The 25,704-nt window shown below is 49.5% G+C and overlaps 2 protein-coding genes across 2 annotated transcripts in view; one reads left to right on the top strand and one right to left on the bottom strand.

The window, feature by feature from the left end:
- The window catches only part of LOC149338093 (uncharacterized), a 163,723-nt gene that overhangs the window by 114,170 nt on the left and 23,849 nt on the right, over positions 1–25,704 (top strand). The window lies entirely within an intron of this gene.
- LOC149338094 (uncharacterized) lies at positions 7,239–8,698 on the bottom strand. Its single transcript, XM_089549976.1, has 2 exons — positions 8,065–8,698; positions 7,239–7,381 (listed from the first exon to the last, which is right to left on the bottom strand). The coding sequence occupies exons 1-2, from the start codon at positions 8,696–8,698 to the stop codon at positions 7,239–7,241; spliced, it is 777 nt and encodes a 258-aa protein (XP_089406102.1).

Raw genomic sequence — 25,704 nt, 5'->3', positions numbered from 1 at the left:
GTCAGGAGCCGAACTGTCAACCAACAGATACACGGGCGTCTATGGGAGCCGGTCGGCCTTGCCGGTCGTGGTCCTTTTCGCTGGCATATTCGGGCCCGGAAATACCCAAGGCGCCTTTGCCGGTATCATGCTATCACGTTCTCCGCGCGTAGTGTAAATATGTGGTGATTACCTTCCTGCTAGAAGTTACCATAAACGAAAGGACTTCAAAACAGAAAAGGCTTGGGCACGTTTGTAATTCATTACAACACAGTAATCATAGCGCGTGAACAACGCAGGCGTTCTCGTCCGGTCTCGTCTTTGTCCTGCGTTGTTCCTGCGCTATGATTACTGTGTTGCAACGAAAGGACGAGAGGAAAGGGAGAGTTTTCACTGTTCCCTGAAACGTCATTTCGAGCTCTAGATCACGGCCGCTCAATGGAGGTGCACGTCCATTGAGTGCCAGTGTCTATATTGTTCCACGGTAGCTTGAAGTGTAATGCAAATATGTTTACGCGGACTGCCCATTTGTTCGAATCGAAATATACTTGGAACGAATAATTGTGTATTTACGAAAGTACACTTTAAAAACATTGCCAACACCAAAATGCGATTTCCATAAACTCGATTTCGAGCATTAGGTTGTTCAAAGGCACCTCGAAGTGTGCTGCAGATATGCTAAGGCGGACTGCCAATTTGCTAGAATTTAAGGATTCTTTGGACGAATTAATTGGGACGTTAAACCCCATAAACCAAACCAAATTGCGTATTTACGGAAGTGCACTTCAAACACTCTGACAACACGGAAATGCCTTTTCCCGAAACGCGATTTCGAGAACTCGACTGTTGAACGGCAGCTTAAGTGTGCTGCAAATCCGTTTAAAAGGACTGCCCGTTTGTTAGGTTTGAAGTATACTTCGGATGAATTAATTTGATATTTGCGAAAGTACACTTTTAATACATTAAAAAAAACGCTAAAACTGCATACATATACGTTTACAAGTGTTGGACTCAGACGCAGTGAAGTCAAGTATTTATTCGGGCAGCAACACGACCCAACAGACAGAAACAATTCAGTGTTTTCGCCTTATAAAGACAGCCTGGGTGCAACCGAGGCATGCCATTGGCCAGCGATACAATTGCACACGTGGACAGTAATCGCGAACATCAGATACACGGCGCACAGTAGCAAAGTGCAGCACACTTGATAAGCGCTGCACCCATACAACACTTCCCCTCGGACAAGATCAGAAACTATCATACATCAGACGATCCGGCTTCCGCCTTTCACGCGTGCTGCGCCTGGGTAGCACCGGCGAACAGGCATCGCTCTGTTCTGATGTTGACGCACTTTGGGCTTCAGTTTCGAGTGGGAAACCATCACTCCCATCCAACACTTGTGGAGTTGAGGCGGGTCCAAGGGAACACTCACTTTCCAACTTATCACTAGCAAGTGGTAAAGATATCTCACTTTCTTTAACAACAGCAGGCTTCACACAAGAACGTCGCAAATGGTCCGCATGCACAAACCGAGTCTGTCCATCCACCACGACAAGATACGTCACAGCAGATTTCAAATCCACAACCTTGCCTGGACGCCATTTCACCTGTTCCCCACGTACTGAACGCACAAACAAACTATCTCCAACAGAAAATGCTTTAGGTGAACTCCTCCGCTTGTTTGCACTGCGAACATTCCTCTCCGATTTTGCATTGATTGCATCTTGTAGTCTTGGTTTCAATAACGACAATCTAGTGCGCAACTTCCTTTTCATGAAGAGTTCAGCTGGTGTTTGGCCGGTGAATGTGTGCGGCTTTGTTCTATAAGCGAACAGAAAATTATCGATTCTGTGCTGCATTGACCTGGAACTTTTATTCCTCTGGTCTTCGAGTAATTGCTTCAACAGCGACTGCTTTACTGTTTGAATCGCGCGTTCGGCCGAACCGTTTAACTGAGGATGATATGACCGCTATGACCGATATGACCGAGGATGACCGCTCTTCTTCGGTCCTCTAAAAGGCGTTACTATGCTAGCCAGTTTCGCAATTGCCACCATGACGTGGCCAAAACTTGGGCTATCGTGAACGAACTGCGCGGGCGTCAGCGTAGACCGGTCAAGGACGCAATAGAGCATAGTTTTGGTCACTTGACATCCTCTTTGGCAAATGATTTTAATAACTTTTTTTCTAAAGAACAGCGCATTGCCCATGCCACATCACGTTCGCCGTTACTTCCTTCTTCTGTGATTGACTCAGCATTTCTTCCACACATAACAGAGCCAGATCTTTTCAGCATAATCTCCAGTCTACGGCATAACAAATCGGCTGGAATTGATGGAATATTTATCAGCGACCTTTCCAGAAACTTCCAAAGCTTGAAGTGTGTCCTTCTTTTTATGCTAAATGATATGATTGAAAGTGGCTTCTTACCATGCTCTCTTAAACAAGCGCGTGTTATACCACTTTACAAGGGTGGCAAAAGAAATGATATCACGAATTATCGCCCAATATCTATCGTGTCGTGTATATCACAAATTTTAGAAAAACACGTCTTATGTACAATGTCAGCATTTTTGCTGAGGCATAACGTGCTTAGCCCACATCAATACGGATTTGTTGCTGGTTCTGGTACCCAAACGTTATTAGAAAAGATGTCGGATTCCGTTCATTCTAGTTTTGATCAAAATGAAGTGGCATTTGGTCTCTTTCTTGATGTCAGGAAGGCATTTAATACTGTTCACCATGATATTCTCTGTGAAAAGTTGTTTTGCTATGGTTTTCGTGGTCCTTTTCAAATGTTACTAAGAAATTATGTGTCTCAGCGATCTCAAATGGTGGAACTTGGACCTGTGCAAAGCAGAACTATAGACTTATATAGTGGTGTTCCCCAGGGATCCATCTTATCACCCCTCTTATTTAATCTCTATGTTAATGACCTCCCCAGCATTATAACTTCATCACAGATTTATCAATATGCAGATGACACCCTCCTCATCTCATCTAATACAGATTTTTCTTGCGCACTCCGTCAACTTCAACAGGACGCTACTAATCTATATGATTGGTTTCAATGTAACCTGATTGATATAAACCCCCAAAAAACTCATCTAGTGTGCTTTAAAAATGCACACAAGCCAATCCCGAAAAACGCTGCGGTTTTTTTGCACAGCTCCAGTTGCACTGCATGTTCTTGCTACCCCATTACATGTGTTCCGTCCGTGAAATACCTTGGCATTTACTTTGACAGTGATTTATCCTGGAACACGCACATGGCACACCTCAGTAAGAAGCTTAGAGGCGTCGCATGCTTGCTCTATGCTCTAAGGGCCTACCTGCCATTTGCCATAAGACGTTTAATTGCACAGTCTTTGGGGTATTCTCTGCTGAGATATGGCATGTGCTGTTTCTTCAACTGTTCTGCAACATGGAAAAATAGGATAAACCGTATTCTCAAGAATATGGCTAAGAGTGTCATCTATTCAATACCCCATAAACAGCAAAGTGTATTCCTTTCTTCAGGTCTGCCTTCCTTTGACATTGTGTTCAAACAAGTCACTGTACTCAGATATTTCTGGAACTCTGAATTTCGGTTCCACAACGTTAAACCAATCCCATTAAGAAAAGTTTCTCGATATATTGTCCCTGCAGTGCGAACTCATTTTGGTATGTCTATGAGGTCATATTATATCCCATGTATATTCAATGAGATGCCTGATAATGTTTTCAACTTGAACACTCGCAGACAGTTACGTGATGCTATTGCCGAGCTTGAACAGCTCTAGTGCATATGTTTTAATGTAGTACACAAAACAATGAATTGATTTGGTAACACAGGTTGTTGCTGCTGCCGGACGGCGCCCTACAAGCCCAATTGAGGCTTTGGCGCGTCCGCGTCTTGTATTGTTTCTTTGGTGTGAATAAAGTATTTATTATTATTATTATATGGCGGAGTAAGGGTGTGCTTAACCCCGTTTGCCAAAAGGAATTCCTCAAAATCTTTTGCACGAAACTGCGTTCCGTTATCTGTGACTATCTCAGTCGGTAAGCCATGACTTGCAAACAACGAGCGCACTGTTTCGATGGTGCTTTGCGCAGTCGTTGACGTCATGATCTTGATTTCCAACCATTTGGGATAGGAATCGACAGCTAAAAGAAACATCTTGTTTTCTTTTTCAGCATAATCAAGATGTACCCTCTCCCAACTGTTTGTGCATTATTTCCAAGATGAAAGCGGTGCTAGTGGCCCGAGAGATTTTGTGCTTTGACAAATTTCGCACTGCTTCGCAGCTTGTTCCAGGCAGTTGTCTATCTGTGGCCACCAAACCATTGACCTTGCAAGTGCTTTCATCTTAGTAATGCCAATGTGTTGTTCATGTAACGAACACATAACTTCACTTTGAAGCGACTGGGGTATCACGACTCTGTTGTTCCACACCAAACAACCGCAATCCACAGTCAGCTCAAATCGCCTCACGAAGAAAGGTTGATAAAGAGCGTCAACAGCGCGCGGCCATCCATGCCATACCATTTCACGAACAGAGCTGAGCACTGGATCTTTCACAGTTTCTCGCTCGATATCTTTAGCTGTAACGGGGAGTTTGTTGACAGGCGAAAAATAAAAAAATTTCTTCTGCCTCGTCACCGGTTTCCGGCAGTGGAAGGCGTGATAGTCCGTCTGCATTGGCTATCTTTGTTCCTGGTCGGTGCGAAATGCGAAAGTTACAGTTTGCAAGAAAAATTCCCCAGCGGTGTACACGAGCTGCAGCTACTGCATTTGTGTGATGCTTTGCCTCAAAAAGGACGGTAAGGGACTGGTGATCAGTGACTACATTGAAGCTGCGCCCGTAGAGATATTTATTAAACTTCCGCACTCCATAAACAACTGCAAGAGCTTTTTCCACTTGCGCGTAGTTACGCTCGGCAGGAGTCATTGTCCGTGATGCGAACGCAATCGGTCGTTCTACACCTTCAACCACGTGCGATAGCACTGCGCCTAAGCCGTAAGCAGAAGCGTCACATGTCAACTGTATTTCCTTCCTTACATCGTATAGTTCCAAGACCATGTCTTCAATGATCAAAATCTTACAGCGACTGAAACATGCATCGCACTGGCTCGACCATTTCCATGTGCTGCCCTTGCGCAACAGTTGGTGCAGAGGCTCTAGCACATCTGCTAGATCAGGCAAAAATTTGGCATAGTAGTTTATTAGGCCCAAAAATGCCTTTAGCTGAGTCACGTTACTTGGTTTTGGCGCGTTTCAAATTGCCTTCACTTTTTCCGCTGCTGGGTGTACGCCGTTCTTGTCTATCTCGTGCCCTAAGTAACGCACACTTTCTTCGAAAAATTTGCATTTCCCAACGTTGACACGAATGCCGTGCTCACTGAGTGCTTGTAGCACCTGCTCGGAACGGCGGTAGCACTCTGTCAGGTCTTTACCTGCTATTAACACATCATCCAGGTAACAGGCGGTCCCAGGGATGCTTCGCAAAACCTGATCCATCACGGCCTGAAACATTGCGGGCGCGCTTGCCACTCCGTAGGGCAATCGTCTAAACCTGAAAAGCCCTAGGTGCGTATTCACCGTCAGCAATTCCTGTGCCTGCTCATCCAGCTCAAGTTGCAGGTACGCCTTTGACAAATCGAGCAAAGTGATCACGGTTCCCCCAGGCAGTGACGCGAATATGTCTTCTGGCAGAGGCAGCGGATAGTGGTCGAGTTCAATATCCCTATTGACTGTGACTCGGTAGTCTCCACATATCCTAATCTCTTTTCCAGCTTTCTTGGGTACAATCACGAGCGGTGTAGCCCAACTACTATGTCTGACTCTGTACACCACACCAGCTTTCTCAAGGTCACGCAATTCATTTTTCACTTGTTCGCGCAAAACATATGGTACTGGTCTCGCCTTACAAAAGGTTGGATGCTCATCGCTTTTCATTTGGATGCTACCAGTGAATCCCTTGATAGAACCATAGCCTGGCTCAAACACATCACCGTACAGCTATTTTAACCTCTTCTCGGATTCCGCTGCTACCATCTGCCTGCCGTACTGTACGTTATCTATGTCATGCTGCAACTGCTGCACAGCATTCTGCAAGTCAACTTTTAGTGTCGTAATCCAATCGCGACCTAAAAGCCTCGGCATGCGAGCTTGAGTTTCTTGCTTTGCAATTATCAGAGGCAGATCGTAACTTCGGTTCCGATAAGACACACTCACGTTCGCTACACCCTTTACTTTGAGTGCAGTGCCATTATACACTCCTAGACGTACAGTCGCGGTCAAAAATACGCAGCCCACGGCTCCGGCGCAAGGAGCGGCTGTCGGGCCGCATCGCGGCGCTGCTGTCTACGTCCGGCTCTTGCTGCGAGGGTGCATCGGGTGACGATAAAACTTCGCCTTCACTCTCTTTTGGGCGCGTCACACGACTGGTGAACTTCAAGTGCGCCATTCAGCTGTTTCGCGGCTGACGGTTAGTACGAAGGAGCGCGCCTCCACTTTGCCTCATTTGCCGCGCGGCTGTACTGAAGGGGAGTGCGCACAGTTCACTGTTGCCGCCTCGATACTGCTTCACTCTTGTATGTACTGCGCTCCCACGAACGATGAGCCTTGGTGCACGGTGCATGGGCATTAGGGCGCTCAATAAATAGGGCAGAAGTAGTTATTGTCGCGTCAAGACCCGCTCTCTGAACTCGGTGAAGCCTTGTTTTGTTCGTGGTCGTGTATTAGTGCATTCTATTGCAGCCGGAGCGCGCTTTGATTTTTGTAACTTTGAATACACGATCTTAAAGGAAAGAGCTCTTAACTTCCGGCTGTTATTAAGGGCTAGCCACACACTACTGCGCATTGGATGTGTATTTTATGCGGGATCACGTGCAGAAAAGCGAGTGCGATACACTGTTGGTAAATTAACATTAAATGGTTTTCCTGCTTTCCCAGCAATCCCCCGCAACTAATGACGGTGATTCGTGCCAGAAACCATCTTTATAGTCAGCGTGACTATGCCCACTGTAAAACAAACGTCCCTTCCGTAATTCTCCAGTTACCCACTCTTGTGCCAGCTCCAACCGCTTTGTACCTATAAACCTCCTAAACTCATCCGCCCAACAAACATTTTGCCGCCTTGAGAGAAATATTGTAGGCTCTAACGCGCTGTAAAATTGTAGCAGCAAGTCAAGGCCGAAGGGGTCCTTGACGGAGGACTGCTCTCAAGTTTCTCACGACTTATCACACTTTGTCAATAAAGCCTTATTCACGCACTCACTTGAGAGCCTCAACGCACGCGTGTGCCAACCGCCCAAGCGCCGGGCACTGGAGCGCGGCGCACACGGACGCGAGACACGCGTAAATGTCGAACGCGAACTGAACTCGTAAACTTCGCAACAGCACGCGCCATAGCTGGTCTGCACATGGGGAAAACGAGATATTCGAGCAGGCACTGGCGCGGCGCCGAAAGTCGCACGCAGCGTGAATTGCAGAGCCCTCTTTCTTATTGAGCTCAGCCATGCTCAGCCGTGAAACAGCGGAACGCCGCACTTGAAATTCATCAGTCGTGTGACGTGCCCAGGAGAGAGGGTGGGCGAAGCTTTGTCGTCACTCTGTGCACCCTCGCAGCGAGCGCCCCACGGAGATAGCAGCGCCGCGGTGCGGCCCCGCAGCCGCTCCTTGCGCCGGAGCCGTGGGCCGTGTATTTTTGACCGCGACTGTACGTCGTCATTGGAACATGGGTAGTTTGGGAAATTTGCATCGAAGTCTCTTTCAGACATTACTGTCACAGCGGCTCCCGTTTCTAATTCCATTGCGATATCCTTGCCGTTTACCTTTACATTAAGCACAATGGGCGGAGAGCTATGAAGCTTGTTTGTAGCACAAACCGTAAGCAACTCAGGAGTTTCCGACAAGGTTTCCTCAACTTTGTGAACGACCTTTGTTTTGCACATTTTCGCTACATGACCTGCCTTCGAACATTTGAAGCATGTACCTTTGAGAAAAGGACAACTCACTGGCTCGTGTAGTCCGCCACACCTATGACAGGAGCGAACAGTGTCTTTCCCACGTTGCTTTCTTGGACCGTTTTGGGGGGCACGTTGCACGTTGCTCGCGGGCTTTTCCTTAGTCGAGTGTCTTCCGCCTTGCGTGGTAGGCTCCCGATGCCAGTAAACGTCGGCAGGACTGGCGGTTGACCCCTCAGGTAGCATTTCCCGGGTGTCCTTCTGGGCAGTTTCCAAGGCGGTGGCGATTTTGCAGACTCGCTCCCAGGTGACTTCGTCATCCGACAGGGCAAGAAGGCGGCATCGAATCGAATCCGTACGGATTCCAGCAATCAGTCGATCTCGAAGCGCTTCTTCCAAGAATGTTCCAAACAAGCACGTAGCAGCCAGCCTCTTGAGCTCGACGATAAACTGTTTCAGGCTTTCGTTCGGCTCTTGATTTCGCTGATAGAAGTGATACCGTTCGGTAACCACAGACCGTTTTGGAGCATAGTGCTTTCGAAGAACTTCTGCAGCTTCTTCGTACTTGACCTCTGTTGGCTTTTTCGGCAGCAATAGGCTACGCAGAGTCACGTAACCCTTTTCACCCAGGATGGTTAGGAAGACTTGCAACTTCTTACTTGCGTCTATACCGTTGGCGGTTGCGTACAGGTCGAACCTTTCCAGGTAAACGTCGATATTGCCAGAGTCTGGGCAGAACTCTGCCGAAGATCCCAGTGTGGTGGTCATCTCTGATGTCCTCGCTTGCCGTGGCGTCTTCGTCGGTTGTGCAGGATGGATCAATACTTCTGCACGAACTATCCCATCCTCATCGCCATGTTGGACTCAGACGCCGTGAAGTCAAGTATTTATTCGGGCAGCAACACGACACAACAGACAGAAACAATTCAGTGGCTTCGCCTTATAAAGACAGCCTGGGTGCAACCGAGGCATGCCATTGGCCAGCGATACAATTGCACACGTGGACAGTAATCACGAACATCATATACGCGGCGCACAGTACCAAAGTGCAGCACACTTGATAAGCGCTGCGCCGATACAACAACAAGGACTGCCCGTTTTTCAGAATTGAAGTATACTTTGGATGAATTAATTTCATATTTACGAAAATACACTTTTAATACACTGACAAGATGCTAAAACTGCATACATTTTTTTAACGTATTTGAAAAATGCTCGAAGTATGCGTTAAGTGAGGTATTTCTGACATATTTTAAGAATATATTTCGAATACCAAGCATACTCACTTAACGGCATACTTCGGACGCCGGCGTCCTCAAATACGGCGTCTCTCATAGCCTTAGTCGCTTTGGGACGTTCTAAGAGGATTTGGTGTGGGCGAGTTGGTTCATGCTTAATAAACAGATTCACAACAGAGCTACGGAACGAGGACAGAAGGAACACGAAAAACACAGGACGGGCGCTGACTACCAACTCTTTATTGCGTGAAAAACCAGCACAGATTTATACTCTTTCCTGGACCACGTGATGCACTGTAAGCCACGGGACACAGCGAAGGAACGCCTCACACGTTTGGGGAGTCATCACACAGCTCGACAGAACTCATAAAACGTGCGTGAACTATCAAAATATAGCATTACCAAGCTAATGATAAAGGGACTAACAGATACAAAGATGTGCATGACCCAGCTACAGCCTATGACAACTACAGCTCAGATAGGCAAGAAAATGAGTACTGCAAAGCAAAGCGGAATCTTTGGGCTACGTAAAAACATTCAAGAGAGCGAGAAGGCGTAAAAGCATGAGAAAAGCATGAGCAAAATGGCGATGAACAAAAGGGCATGAAAAAATAAAAGTTGCTAGGCAATAGGCACAGTCAGCAGGCTAAAAGCGAAAACAAGAAACCGACACCAACAAATAACACGGTAAAAGTAACAATCGTTAAAAAGAGAAACTAAAAGAAAGAAGAAAAACATGAACCCCCACCGGCCAAGCAATGAAGACGGTAAAATCACTAAAAGTCTTTAAAAGACAGAGGAGCAAAGTTCCGCATAAGGTCAACAAACAAAACAACGCAAAATAAAACACTATAAGGTGAGATGCGGGAAAAACTAGCGCACTTCATGCGTCACTAACAAAAAGTTGCGAGCACATGGCTGATTACAGCTTTGATAACCAGGTTGAACGCCTTCTTTTAGCTGGCTACTCACCTTTCCTCATAGCAGGCCTGTGCGAAGCCTTACTACAGAAAATGAAGCTAGGAGAGGGAAGGAGAGAGCCCAGGGAAAGGAAACGTGTTGCCGTAATTCCTTATATCCATAAGCTATCGCACAATGTTAAAAAGGTTGCAGCCAGGTACGATGTGAACGTTGTGTTTTCTGCCCCATGTAAGTTGGCAAGAGTGTGTCCGATGGTAAACCGGAAGAAGCGGGCGACCTTCTCAGTAAAACATTCCCGTCAGTACACCGAATGTCGATCCGCAGTTGTCTACCAGATTCCCCTCACTGGTGGAAAAGTATACATCGGGCAGACCGGACGCTGCTTCAATGACAGAGCAAGCGAACACTTCCTCAACGTAAAAAACAAGTCTGGAAGCCACATGGCACTACACTGTAACCAACCCCGTCACGTTTGTCGACTTACGTTTTCACACACCAAGTTTCTGGCGACCGCAAGGAGTAGAATAGAAAGGGAGATTATTGAAGGTTTTTTGATTCAAAAGGCTGGGGACGAGTGCATCAGCAGCTCATCTGTCTGTTTACAGGAGAAAGAAAGGTCCTTTCTTGAACGGACGCGATTCTTGCGTTTTAACTGCTAGACATCCTGAGAAACGGTTTTTCCCGCATCTCACCTTATAGTGTTTTATTTTGCGTTGTTTTGTTTGTTGACCTTATGCGGAACTTTGCTCCTCTGTCTTTTAAAGACTTTTAGTGGTTTTACCGTCTTCATTGCTTGGCCGGTGGGGGTTCATGTTTTTCTTCTTTCTTTTAGTTTCTCTTTTTAACGATTGTTACTTTTACCGTGTTATTTGTTGGTGTCTGTTTCTTGTTTTCGCTTTTAGCCTGCTGACTGTGCCTATTGCCTAGCAACTTTTATTTTTTCATGCCCTTTTTTTCATCGCCATTTTGCTCATGCTTTTCTCATGCTTTTACGCCTTCTCGCTCTCTTTAATGTTTTTACGTAGCCCAAAGATTCCGCTTTGCTTTGCAGTACTCATTTTCTTGCCTATCTGAGCTGTAGTTGTCATAGGCTGTAGCTGGGTCATGCACATCTTTGTATCGGTTAGTCTCTTTATCATTAGCTTGGTAATGCTATATTTTGATAGTGCACGCACGTTTTATGAGTTCTGTCGAGCTGTGTGATTACTCCCCTAACGTGTGAGGCGTTCCTTCGCTGTGTCCCGTGGCTGACAGTGCATCACGTGGTCCAGGAAAGAGTATAAATCTGTGCTGGTTTTTCACGCAATAAAGAGTTGGTAGTCAGCGCCCGTCCTGTGTTTTTCGTGTTCTTTCTGTCCTCGTTCCGTAGCGCTCTTGTGAATCTGTTTATTAAATCTGTTTGGGACGTTAAACCCGATAAACCAAGCAACCATTTCCGACACATTTTTAGTGCATTCATGAATACAAAATATGTTTAAAATACAATTTAAATAGCCCGCCGTATATTCCAAACGAGCTCGCGCAATGAAATCACTAGTGATTCGGGTCACGTGACCACATTCGAGTGGTGATTTTTTCATCCAGGCATGATTCATACCAAACAAAATTGTTTGGAAAGCCCTGCTCAGCTATTACAATTGTGGGGCTACATGGCCTAGTCACTAGTGACTGTAGCCACACGACCACGTTCGAGCACGGTGCAATACTTTTCTACCCAGGCATGTTGCATTTCAATACCACATTTTTTATCAAATACCTTTTAGGCTATCACTATAAACAGACCACATGACTTAGCCCATAGTGATTGTGGTCACGCTACTACGTTCGATTGCTCATCATTTTTTATTCTACGCAGGCACGATGCATATCAAATGACATGCTTTTTAAAGTCCCCTTTAGTTATGTGCGACCAGCTAATCTGTTGAAGTAATTAGTGATTCTAGTCAGGTGACTATACTCGACATTAAGACTTTGTCTCTGTGTACCCAGGCAGGTTGCTGATTAAACGGAGATTTTTTTGGAAACTGTTCAGCTATCAATTCGGCAAGCTCGCGCTATTATGTCACGTGTCGACACTCGAGCATAGGCAACTCTTTTTACTCTCCCATCGCTGCCCTCGAGCCACATCCGCCCAGCTTCCCCCCACAGATGAATCCTATGGATTGTTTGAAGCCTTGAATTCAGGTAAAATTATTAGTTTGAGAAAAACCACCAAACTAAGTATCGCGACTCATTTCAACTATTTTCGCCTAATTGTCGACTCAGGTTCAAGGTCAATTTACATATATTGCCAAGGCGGAGCGGGGATCCGGTCTTAGAACCAAGCGCCTGGGACATCAATTAGATCAAATTAGGCTCCTGGGGAGGTGTCTCCATGGATGCGGGTTTGAGGCAATGCAAGGAGACTACCTCTTCACTACCATCCAGCAGGATGGTCGCCGACTTCGTCGCCTCGTTGAGGACGCAGTGGGACTGGGAGAATGTGTTTAATGCAGTCGTGAAGGCGTTGAAAGTACTGCAGGGGATGGGAAGAGGGAGCCGAATGAACGAACAAGTCTGCGCGAAGCCGCAGGGGTGCACCGGAAACGAGTTCGGCCGCCAAACAGCCAAGTGCACGACGAAGAACGGCGCGTAGGCCAAGAAGCACTATAGAAAGGTGGGCAGCCCAGTGCTAGCGATCCGGACGAGCAGTGTGGGCAGTCTCGAGCTCACGATGGAGCGGCTGGGCCATGCCATTGGCACAGGGATGGTATGCTGTGGCTCAGCAGTGTTTAGTGCCAAGCCTACGGGTGAGGGAAGGGAAGAGGCTGCATTCGAACTATCGGCCGCGATCCGTGGTACAATGCCGGGACAGCCGAAGCGGGAAGCCCATGCTGAAACGAAAGATTTGGCAACTGTTTCCGCAGTAATGTCCGGAATGGGCAGTGACTCGGGCTGAAGTGTGAAGTGGTTGGTCATGGTCAGAATGTACCGGCAGCGATGAGAGGGATATAGCGGTCCAACCAAAGTCAAGATGAACGTGGTCAAAGCGACAACCAGCTGGCAGGAAAGACTGGGGTGCAGTCTTTGTATGGCGGGTCACTTGGGCAAGCAAGGCATGAGCGGCCCATTGGAGAACGTTGGGTGTTAATGTTCGGCCAGACATACCGCTCGGTAACGAGGCGCCGTATGGCTCTGATGTTTGGATGTCAAATGTCATGAATTGAATGGAAAATGGCACGAAGAAAGACCTCCGGGAGGAATGGACATGGTAGAGCCGACGACACGTCGTTAGCAGTGCAATCCGGGCACAAGCGGATGAAGCATGCGGTGCTGACAGAGGCTTGAAGATCAGGGTCTTCTAGCTGCGCCTGGGCCAAACATTCCCAGTCCACAGCTGATGTAGGCACGCCAGAGGAGGTAATGCGTGAAAGTGCATGAGCTGCTTTATTGTCGATGCCTTTTAAGTGCCGGATAGCTGTTGTGAACTCCGATATGTAGACCATTGACGAAGTTCGCGGGCGGCGTACTTGGAAGATTTCGTACGGATCACATACATCAGAGGCTTATGATCCATTAGAACGCCAAATGGCTGTCTCTCCAAGAAGTGGCAGTAAAAATTACGAGGAACTTTAGCGGCTAAAGTGGTGAAAGGCGAAAGCCTGAGTGCTGCATTATGCTACGCGATTGTTCACTTCACATTCTGTTGGTGCATTAATTAACTGCCGATTAATGGCGCTTAATCTTCGCCTTTAGTAGTGAAACGCGACAGCGTGTTGTAGCGCTGCCACGGAGTCCATTGAACGCCACCACCCGTTCGGCGCGACGCGTAGCCCTTTGAAGGAGAGCGATCGCCGGCCGCGTCTCGAGCGGACGCGCCTCATTTCGGCTCCGACAATTTTCGTCCGGATTACCGAAAAATTCCCTGCGACCGCGAAAATTTTGCTTGTGCTCGACGATTAACATCACCCGGCACCCGAAGACATCGCTCTCGACCGGGTGGGCCAATTTTTGGGCCTTTTAGGCCCATTTATGTCTTCATCCCGTGGGAGCCCTAGCCAGGCCTAAAGCCAAGCAGCCTGTCTCCAGCGTTCTCCGCGGACGCCATGGCGGCCTCCCCTCTCCGCGGGTACGATCCCGAGACGATGGCATGGACTGAACTCGTCGCAGAAGCCCCGTCTTCTCCTGAAACCTCCACTCCGACGCAGGAGATCGTGGATGAAGGCCTTTTCTCGTTGGTGGCACTTCGCAAACGCCAGCAGCGCCTGAACACCTCGGCAGTGGACGGACCCTCCGTGAGTGCCCCTGCTTCTGTGCATCAAAATAATTCAAGTTCAAACCATCAGCTCTCGCAAACAGCTGGATCGACGAAATGGCGGCCTACCGCTGTGCCTCGACTCCGCAAAGAAGATTGCACGATCGTCATCAAGCCCAGAATGACGGTCTCCCTGAAGACGGTTCTGCAGAACGGTGAGCTTGGTGCTTTGCTCTCTGCCTATGTTAATGCCTCCTCGGTGGACACTCTTAGTATCTGGCCCATCTGGGACCAGAATATCGTTATCGCCACCACTCAAGACGTGAATGCGGCGAACGCGCTCGCTCGTGAATTTACTCTGAAAGCTTCCAAAGGCTCCATCCCGATGGTCGGTCACGCCAAAGTTAACGGTGAAGTCTGCAGGGGGATCATTACCGTCCATGAGCAGGAAACTTCTACCACCTTGAAATCGAAAGTCCAGTGGCGCGGAGGAGAGATAGCCTTCATCCGCAAGCTGGGGAAGTCGACGATTGCCCTGCTCACCTTCGTGGGGCATAAAGTGCCACGTTACGTGCACTATAACAGTGTGGTGACCTTGGTACGCGAATACAAGCGGACTATTCCCGCGTGTTTCCGATGCGGCACCATCGGCCACCGTGTGGACTTATGCCCGGATCCTCAACGCAATCGCTGCGGACACTGCGGCCAAACGGTCGCAGTCCTCGAAGACGGCGACTTGGAGACCCACGAGTGCACCCCTTCCTGCATCGTCTGCGGTGGCGGCCACCTTACGGGCTCGCAAGACTGCAAAGCGAAATTCCGGAGGCTCCAACGACCGGGAAACCCAACCGGTCAACGAAAGCAGCGTCAGTGTGCAGTGCCCCCAGGAGCTGACACCACTCCAAAAGTTCCCCCGCCTGGCAACAAGCTGGTGCAAGGCACATCCGGACCAGCGCCACCGGCGGGCGCGTTGCCCGGGCGTGTCTCCAAGTCCCCTCCATCAACAAGCCAAAAGTCGTCACGTGGTCCAGGCGCACCCGTATTCCAGAACGGAGATTTTCCGCCTCTCGAGGGCCGTCCGCTTGGCACACCAAAGAAGACATCACAGCCAAAGGTAGGCAGCCGAGACGGGCCTCCTCCGTCCCCCCGCACTCCCCTACCTTCTTCCCCACCAACCCTTCCTCCTCCTCCCCCCCTTAACTCTGAGGTTGCGGACCTCCGCCGTGAGCTCGAGACCCTCCGGGCTCAAAATGCTCAACTCCAGGCCAAAATTCATGCGCTAGAAACGGCTCGGTCCTCCCCGCCTATTGCCCAGGTAGCTCCGGAACCGATGCAACAAGTGCCGGTGGACCCGACATCATCTAGCTCTGACGCGCGTTTCACCGCCCTCGAAAACGCCCTTGCCGCATTAGCGACTCAGATGTCAAATTTCGGCCAAATTCAAGAAAACCTGTTCAAGTCAGTCAGGGCCACGGTTACGGCCACCGTGACGGCCAATATTAAGACGTGGTTGGAGTCAAACCCCAGGCTTCTACGCCGAATGGGGCCCCTCAAAGACGCAAACCGCCCATCAATATTCAACCGCCCCATCGATCTAACCGAACTCAAGGAAGAGCCGGAACCGATCCAGCCGCAGGTGACGGAACCTGTGCCGGCTCTCCAAGGCAGTCTCCCTTCAAATCAACATGGCTGCGTCCCCTCCCAACCAACACCCTAAAGGGCGCCGCCCCCCGCAAAGACAGCAGGTTTTTTCCCTTGTGCAATGGAATTGTCGGGGTTTCAAAAACAGGACCAAACGCGCCCACTTAAGGGCGTACATTGACAACCTTGAACACCCCGCCGCAGTCCTTGCATTGCAAGAAACCGGAGATGCGATTAAGCTCACGGGCTATAACGCTTTTCAACGAGACCCGTTCACCTGTATCCTAGTCCATAAGGGTTGCACAGCGCAGGAGGTTGATCTCGATCTAAATTTGGAATATTCGTACGTGATGGTCTCTGTCCTCCCCCTGCGGCGAGCAGATAGCCCCGCACACATACTTAATATCTACTGCCCCCCGAAACTCAAAAACATCACTTTTTCTAACATCTTTAGCGCAGCGCTAAGGATCGCGGGTCGCGACCCCCTCATGATAGTGGGCGATTTTAACGCGCCCTGTCTCATGTGGGGCTATTGCAAGGAAGAGACGCGTGGTCGTAAGTTGGCGGAACTTATGTCTACGCTGGGCATCACTCTTCTAACCGACCCGGTCCACCCAACACGTGTAGGGAACTCCGTCACTCGGGACACTTGCCCCGACCTTACCCTCGTGAAACACATCCAACACGCAGAGTGGATCAACACCGAGGACACCCTCGGTAGCGACCACTGCATACTGAACACTGTCATTTACACTCGGCCCTTACGTCGCCCCCTTGCGCAAGCCAAACTTCCCGACTGGAACGCTTTCCGCCAGGCCCTCCCAGTATCTTCTCTCATGGAACAGGACTACTCCACTTGGGCACAAGGACTCATGCAAACACTCCGTTCGCACGAAAACCATATCCAGCTTACGGAGCGTGCACCTGACGTGGATAACCACCTGATGCACCTCTGGGAAGCTCTCCGCAGCCTCACTAAGCGATGGCGGCGGCAGAAACACAACCGTAAACTCCGCGCTCGCATCTCTGACCTCACCCAGCAAGCTGCCGAGTATGCTGCCCAGCTCGCAGACACTAACTGGGTAGATCGATGCAACAGCGCAGCAAGACATATGTCCAGCCGCAACACTTGGCGGCTCTTCAGGACTCTCATAGACCCCACACAAACACGCTCGGAAACACAGAAACACATCAATCGCGCGATACACAACTTTCAAGGAAACACGAAGCAGCTGGCGAACACCTTGCGCTCGCAATACCTCAATCAGGATCAAGACCCGCGTGGGCAGGATTATTCGTATGCAGGCTGCGATAATCCGGAACTGGATCAACTTTTCCAGCTTCACGACCTTCGCGCGGCTCTTGCCAAAATGCGCAGGGGGACGGCGCCCGGGAGGGATAAGGTCAGTCAAATTATTGGCGAACCTTCCTGATCGGGCATACGAAACCCTACTCGAATATATTAACGCCATTTGGACCGGGGACACTTCGTTGCCACCGGATTGGAAGACATCATTGGTAACCTTTATCCCAAAGGCGGGGAAACCGGTAAACACAGACAACCTCCGGCCCATCTCCGTTCATGCGTAGGAAAACTGATGGAAACGATGGTCCGTGACCGCCTCTCAGAATATCTCGAGAGCAAGAACTCCTTTGCCGACACCATGTTCGGTTTCCGACCCAGTAAGTCCGCACAAGACATCCTTTTACAGCTTCATCACGAGGTTCTCGAACCCATAGAACACCCACACAACAACAAAATAGTCCTAGCACTCGATCTCAAGGGTGCGTTTGACAATGTTAAACACGGCGTCATACTAAAACACCTTAGCGAGATTAACTGTGGTCCTCGTACATTCAATTACATCAAAGATTTCTTAACAGACCGCTTGGCCTATATACGTATACAAGAGACCGAGTACGGCCCGTTTGAGATGGGAACGCGTGGCACACCACAAGGCGCTGTGTTGTCCCCGCTTCTCTTTAACATTGCTATGATGTATCTCCCGGCACAGCTGGCGGCTGTCGGCGGTGTTCAGCATGCGCTGTACGCCGATGACATCACCATCTGGGCCACTACGGGAAATATAGGAGAGATGGAGGAATGCCTGCAAGCAGCGGCGAGCATAGCTGACCACTATGCCACGTACTGCGGCCTCCAGTGCTCCCCGTCCAAGTCTGAATTTGTGCATATTCGATCTTCTCCGAAATGCAAAATCTCCGTTCAGCTTTCTCTCGCAAGCGGCCCCATCCGTGAAGCGAAGGAGCTACGAATACTCGGTCTCTTCATTAATCAACATCGTAAGGCAGACACAACTCTTGCCAAACTCCGCAAAGTCGGCGACCAGGTGGGCCGAATGGTTCGCCGCGTTTCTAACAAGCGAGGAGGGTTGCGAAGTAAGGATGCGATGCGGCTCGCGCATGCCTTCGTAACAAGTCGAGTACTGTACTCGACTCCTTACCTCCGCTTACGGAAACATGACGAAGATCACTTGGAGATTGTACTCCGCAAAATTTTCAAGAGATCCCTCGACCTCCCGATATCCACTTCCAACGCGCGACTTCTCGCGTTGGGGGTGGTGAACACCTATCGAGAACTCCGCGAGGCGCATCTCGTTAACCAATACACGCGTCTCGCCCAGACCGTGTCCGGTCGCCGCCTCTTGGACCGGTTACATATCAGACATGATCACCACACCATGGAACGGGTTCGAGTGCCAGAACTGTGGAGAAGCGCCCTCTACGTTCGACCCCTTCCGACTAAGATGAACAAGGAGGACCATAATGGCCGGCGCCAGGCGCGGGCGAATGCCCTACACCGCCACTATGGCTCAAAGAAACACGTCTTCTACGTCGACATTGCAGGCCCCTACCGCTCCAGGGGGGAATGGTACACGGCTGCAGTCATACACGAGGGAAAACAGGTGGACGGCCTCTCGTTCAGAGCGCCCAACTCAACGCATGCGGAGGAGGTGGCGATCGCCCTCGCAGCCTCCCATCCCGACTCTAAATTCATCCTCACAGACTCTCGCGGAGCCTGTCGTAACTTTGAGTTCGGTTGGATCACTCCACTCGCTCACCAAATTTTACACCGCAGTACTCGCGACGGCGATCCAACTCATCGCTCAATCATATGTCCCCGGCCACCAAGGCATGCCAGGTAACGAAGCCGCCCATGAGGCAGCCCGCGCACTTACTCACCGGGCACCAGGCGTCCCTTGGGAGGAGCTTAACCCAGATCACAGCCCTCTCCTTTATTTTAAAGAAATTACTGAGCACTATCGTGCCGAACACCGGCGATACCCAGTTCCTATGAAAGGACTGGGTAAAGCTGGCGAACGAATTCTCCTCAGGCTCTTTACAAACACCCTGCTGTGCCCGGCGGTTCTCAAGCACTTTAATCCTTCTTTTGACGGCCGCTGCTCATTCTGTGGGGAGGTGGCCGACACCTTCCACATGGTTTGGGCATGCAGAAAAAATCCTTCTCTCCCCCCAATCACCCCTTCCCCTACCCGAGAGGACTGGGAGGCGGCCCTACTCAGCTGCCTGGAACTATCGGCCCAGCAGGCCCTGGTTCGGCGGACTTGTGTAGCGGTCTCGACCAAGGGGATCCCGGAATGAGGGACTCCGACTAGTATTGTAAGGGGTGAGACCCACTAGGGGCCTTTCCCCGAGCACCTCTCTGTACATTACTAAATAAATGCTTTTCTCCTCCTCCTAGCCCTTTGAACGCAACGCTTTTTAAGGAAAGGAAATGGCGCAGTAATTCTCTGTCGTCTCGGTGGACACCTGAGCCGCACTGTACAGGAAGGGAGGAAGTGGAGTGAAAGAAGAGGGGCCGTAGTGAAGAAAATGCAAATTGTATTTGCGGAAAGGAAATTACGCATTAACTGTCTCGCATATCTCAGTAGGCACTAGTCGAAAATTGTATTTGAGGAAAGGAAGTTGCGCAGTAACTGTCTCACATATTTCGGTGGACACCCGTCAAAATTCGCGCGTAGTGACCACACGACAATTTGGACCAATCAGAAACGCGGACAAATACGCCTTGCTCGTCAGTAAATTGGTTTTTGAGGAAAGGAAGTGTATCTGTCTCTCATATCTCGGTGCACACCTGAACCTCGCCGTAACGGGAAGGGAGGAAGATGGGAGTGAACGAAGACACCGTATTCACTAGACGCACCTTTGTTCATTCCAGACCATCGAGCTGGCATGGCGGAGTGGTAGCGTGCTCGACTCGCACTCTGGAGACCGGGGTTCGATTCCTATGCTCGGCGAATTTCTTACTCGGTTTTATTTATTTATCTGGTCTGACTAGAAAGGTTAATTGGACTAATTGGTTAAGTAAGCAATTAATTAAACTCAGTCAAACTTACTTGGAGCATCACTATACGATCCCTTTAACCCATTAGCGCCCAGCGTACTTTTAAAAGTACAGTTAATTTTTTATAATTTCACCACCAAAGACTGGAATTTTCTTTTCAAGTGGGGCATGCTTTTGTCAACAGGGGATTGGCCAACCACCCTTAACTAATTTGGCGCACTTCCTCTGCTCAGTATGTCAGCTTTCAGTGCTGAAACTTCAGGATGTTTGTTTCCCACGAACTGCACCGGTAGTTGCTTGCTTATAATTTTCTCACGGCGGCATTTATGTACATATTACGCTAGTTTCAAGTATAGAGCAGCACGAAAGACGAAAGTAAACAACGGTTGCTTTGAATGTCCCGCATCTTTGGCGTTTTTTGCTCTGTGATGATTTATATACTGCTGTACTTTCTATAGTACACTGGGTCTTCCTGTGTGCAGAACGGCGCCTATTTATTCCAGTTCATAGATCTGATGGTGCCTTCCAATTGTTCGGAAAAAATCACTTTGTCTGCTCAGCAAGGCCTCGGAGGCTGCTGTACCTACCGCTAGCGGTCTTGAGTATGATGATGGTATGATTTTAATTGGTTGTAATAAAGTTTGGTGATAAGAACTGAAGGTTCTGCAGAGCAAACAGTTACTGTTATGCCATTCACACCGTCTGCGGAAAGTACTTGAGTTCAGAAATGAAACTTTTGGAAGCGCGTGTTGTCCTGTCGTCACCTGAGGTGATTTCAACGCTTAGTGACCATTTCATCTTCTTTTGTAATTTTTTTACCTCTCAAGACATTCTTGTAACGCTCCACTGGGAGGAATTTAGGGCTAGAGGAACCGTTCGCCAAAACGGGTTTAGGAAGTGTCCACTCGGGCCAAAGAAAGCGATGAAATAGAAGCAGCCATGAAACATCGATTCTTGCTTCAGTAGTATAGGTTACATGCCATTATTGAAGTCTACGATCAACAGTATAGTAACTATGGCTTGCAACTATAACAGCAGTGAGCCTACGTGTTCTGTAGAGTGGTGGTTGCCTATAGCACAAGAAAAACAGATTTTTAAAGCCAAAATTCCCTTCCTTTTACAACAGTGGTATGGCAGGTGTTGACCTTTCGCATCAAGCCATCCACTGCCAGTATATCAGCATCAGGGACAAAAAGTGATAGTGGTCGTTGACACCAAAGCTCAACTTTGCAAATGTGAAAGCCTGAACAATCTGCCAAATTGCTAGAGACGAGCCTGCTGACTATTTTTTGCTTTGGTAAGAACGTTACTCATTATTATCTACCCCTTGACATGCAGTAACCAGCGGTTCGCTGACACTCTGGCTCAATCGTATCTGATGCTTCTTTGTAAAGGAGAAAGCTTTCCGTGCAACGTAGGATAAAAGCGGTGCCAGTATGGCCAGAAAATATTCATAAGGGCCTGCAAGAAGTGTTATATCACCCTGCGTAAAAATCGCAGACATAATAACAAAAGTCGCGCCACCAATAGCAATGCAGTGAAGTAGCCACATGTGCTATGGGGAAGACCCAGTGTACTATAAAAAGTACACCTGTGCAACCTCTGGAAGGAATAAAGCAATCGTGACGAAATTTCAGCAATCTCGTTTTCTTTATATGAGAGTATTATGTGCTAAAAATGAATAAAATCCCTCGGTTAGATTTTTCTTGGTCCCTAATGGGTTAATTGGTTGCATGTTTAGTAGCCAAAGTACAATTGGCCCCGTTTGAAATTCGCGCACTGTGACGTCACGACCGTTTCGACCAACTGAAAAGCGTGACATTTCTGTCGACAGCTCCTGCTTACAACGATGAGGCATTAAAGGCTTCCGCCTTAATACTGGAGGCGGAGTAGATGGCGAGGAGCTCACGGCCAAATAAGCTGTAGCGAGTCTCGTCAGGTTGGAGCTTCCGATAGAAGAAACCCAGTGGGTGCCACTCGGAGTTGATTTTGTGGTGGAGAATAGCACCAATGGCCATGCTTGAAGCATCCACCACGATACGAGTGAGCACCGAAGCTCTAGGGTGGATGAGGAGGATCAAATCGGTGAGGCTTTGTTTTGCAGCCGTGAGAGCAGCTGAGCTTCTGGAGACCAAGAAATTGCGGAGGAGGAGGATTTAGTTTTGCGAAGAATGTCGGTCAGGGGGTAAAGAAGCTCGGCGCAGTGCGGGATGAAGCACGAGAAAAAAATTCACTATGCCCAGGAAGCCACTCAGTTCGCATACGGTAGTGGGAACTGGGAAGTCTTTAACAACTTTGGCTTGAGAAGGCAATGGATGAATTCCCTGCGCCCAGATGTGGTGGTCCAGGCTCAGAGCAGCCAAAGACACACTTCTGGGTGTTGATGACAAAGCCAAATTCTTGGAGGTGTATAACGAGTTTCCGGAGGTGTCGCTCGTGATCTTGGGCAGTAAGGCACACGAGGAGGATGTCGTCGATATGGGCAAATACAGCCGGGAGTTTGGGTGCATAGCGCAGAGGGCATGCGCACGTGCTCAAACAGGCCGGAGGGTGTAGTGATGGCCGTCCTCGGGATATCGCTCAGTTCAACGGGGATTTGATGGTACGCTTTGACAAGGTTCACTTGCATCCCTCCAGATGTACAGCGTAGTCTTGGATGCGCGAAAGGAGTGCCTGTCGTGAACTGTGTGAGCTTTGAGAGCCATGTAGTCGCCACATGAGTGCCAGACATCTGGTTCTTTCTCGGGCACCAGACGGAGCCGCGTGGCCGAAGAGCTAGAGGAAGGGCGAATAATACCCAGCTAGAGCGTGTGGTCGAATTCTCGTTTCGTAATCGCCAGATGCTCACCGAAGAGGCGGCGCGGATGAGCTGCGACCGTAGACCACGTGTCACAATATGGCCGATTATACCATGCTTTGGGGGCTGGTGACGACTACAAGGCCTCGTGGCCTCGGGAAATTCTGCGAGGACTTGGGCGTACGGGCAGCATGGAATCAGTGTGCGGAAGCCAGTGGAAGCGATAGCCGTTATAACGCCAGCGATGGAAATGTGCGTCGGACGTTCGATGACACGATGGCGAAGCATGCTGACGTCGAGACCAAAATGCGTCAGGAAGTCGGATCCGAGGAAAGGGCTAACGGACGACGGTGACGATGAAGACCCTTCGAACCATCGAAACGTGCGCCGCAAGCCAAGGTCCAGTCTGAGGGGCTGGAGACAATACGTGGTGATGGAGTTTGAGTTGGCCGCACAGAGAGTAAGTCCACGGGACTTGCGAGTACGCTCTGTCTTGTAGGACGGCACTACGCTGGCTTTAGCACCAGTGTCGACGAGGAAACGATGGCCGAAAATGCAATCCATGACTACGAAAAGGTCCCCACGGTGAGGGGCGAGGTAACATGCCGCCGTCAATGATTTCGTGGCGCGTTTCCCGACCATTTGCATGCTGGAGCGCATTGGTGGGCGCGGTGTTGAAAAGTGCGGTTACAGCTGCAAATACGCTGACTGCGAAGACTGGAAGAGCGCGAACCTCTCGGCAAATGCGGACGGCGGTGAGGACTTGTGGATAAAACGCGCGGGGCATGAGAGGACGTCCGAAGGGCATCGCGAGAAACGACCAGCTCTTCGATCCGGGTCTCTAATCGTGAGATGGCAGAGAACACTGGTGGACAGGAGAGTGCGGCGACAGAAGAAGTCGCGTCGTGGACTCGATCAGCACGCTGGGCGAGGCGGTCAAAGTTCAAGTCTCCCGCAGCAGTCAAGACGAGGCGGGTAGGCTGCAGCAAACAGTGCAGGAATAGGTCTCTCCACAGTGCGCCGTTCGAGCCAGCGTTTCTTTCGCGCAGGAGCTGCCGCCTGTTAGTGAGTAGCTGGGAGGGGCGGCGGTTTCTAAGCTCTTCGCAGGTGAGCAGCTGCTGGAGACGTGCTGTCTCAGACACCGTGGTGTGGTCCAGAATCCACTGCTGAAGTCGCTGGTGCAGAGTTTTGCACAAGGGTCTAACGACTGCATCTGCCGCTTCTTGATCCCTTTCAGGAGGCAGGTTGGAAAAGAAATGATGAAACGGAGATGCCTTCGAGGGGACGTGGTGCAGATATAAGATGGCTCCGACCTGGGGGAAGCAGATCTGCGGATGCTTGGGCCAGAATGTCGGTAGGCAGGGCTGGATAGCTGCGACGTCACATGGGTGCAAGGTAGCGTCACGCGCAAGGTCGCTGAGGCCGGTAGGTTGCTGGGGTCGGTCATTTCATTGGCCGGAGTCACCACAGTAGAGAATTTATGGGGTCGCTGCAGAGCACCAGAACAAGAGGTCCAGCGTGTGCAGTCTTCTCGAACCTCACAGCCCGTGCCGTGATTGCGCATTGAGCACGCTCTGTTCCACTTCTTTCGCCGGCTGGGAACGACGATCTTAGCGCCTCCGCTCTACAGCGTCGCTGTGTGCTTCAAGTTCACTACACCCGAATGTAGTCACGTTAGCAGAATCACTAGTGACTTCTTCACGTGAGCTCGTCATCTCAATAACTCACGACAGCTTTAAGACCCTAGTGGTTTCATATGCAACATGCCTGGACAGAAAAATAACGGCCTGTGATCGAATGTGGTCAGGTGTCTATAGTCACTAGTTACTTGGTCATGTGGCCTTGTTATAGTGACGGCCTACCAGGGCTTCGAAAAACAGCTGGATTGATATGCATCATTCCTGGTTACGTACAGAGTTCACTGCAGACGAACGTGATCAGGTGATCCGAATCACTTGTGATTCAGTCATGCCAGGAAGTCATGCAGATAGCCGAAGAAAGCTGTACACCCGATTCGTTTGATATGCAACATGCCTTGGAGAAAAACAACGATCCGTGCTCGAACTTGATCACATGGCTATACTGACTAGTGACTTGGTCATGTGGCATCTTTACGCTGACAACCGAGGAGCGCTTGGAAAAATATTTCGTTTGATATGCAACATGCCTGGTTAAAAAAGTGTTCATTATACCCAAAAAGGGTCTCGTAACTGGAATCACAATGACTTCTTCGTGCGCGCTCGTCACCCCGGTACCCAAAAACAGCGTTATTACCCATACGGTTTGATATGCAACATGCCTGGGCAGAAAAATAATGCACCATGTTCGGAAGTGGTCACGTGGCTATAGCGACTAGTGACTTCGTCATGCGGCCTTCTTATTGCAGCAGCCGAGAAGGGCATGGAAAAACATTTCTTTTGATGTGCACCATACCTGGATGCAAAAAGAGTTTGCTGCTCTCGAACGTGTTCACGTGACCCAGCATCACTCGTGATATCCTGGTACGAGCTTGTCCTCCCAATAGCCGAAGATATGTTTAAGACCCGTTCGGTTTTATATGCAACATGCCTGGGTAGAAAAATAATGCAATGTGCTGGAGTGTGGTGATATAAATATAGC

The sequence above is a fragment of the Amblyomma mixtum genome, chromosome 6 (assembly GCF_055824585.1).
Source record: "Amblyomma mixtum isolate Tamu chromosome 6, ASM5582458v1, whole genome shotgun sequence".
NCBI classification, from domain to species: domain Eukaryota; kingdom Metazoa; phylum Arthropoda; class Arachnida; order Ixodida; family Ixodidae; genus Amblyomma; species Amblyomma mixtum.
Note: the sequence above shows the minus strand (reverse complement) of the source record. Positions and strands in the feature narration are given on the sequence as shown.

Excerpts from the sequence above, each read along its gene's own strand:
- LOC149338094 (XM_089549976.1), bottom strand. The coding sequence starts at position 8,698 with ATGACCACCACACTGGGATCTTCGGCAGAGTTCTGCCCAGACTCTGGC. Across the intron at positions 7,382-8,064 it reads GCCCGCGAGCAACGTGCAAC|ACCAGCTATGGCGCGTGCTG; the intron begins GTGCCCCCCAAA and ends CCCCATGTGCAG.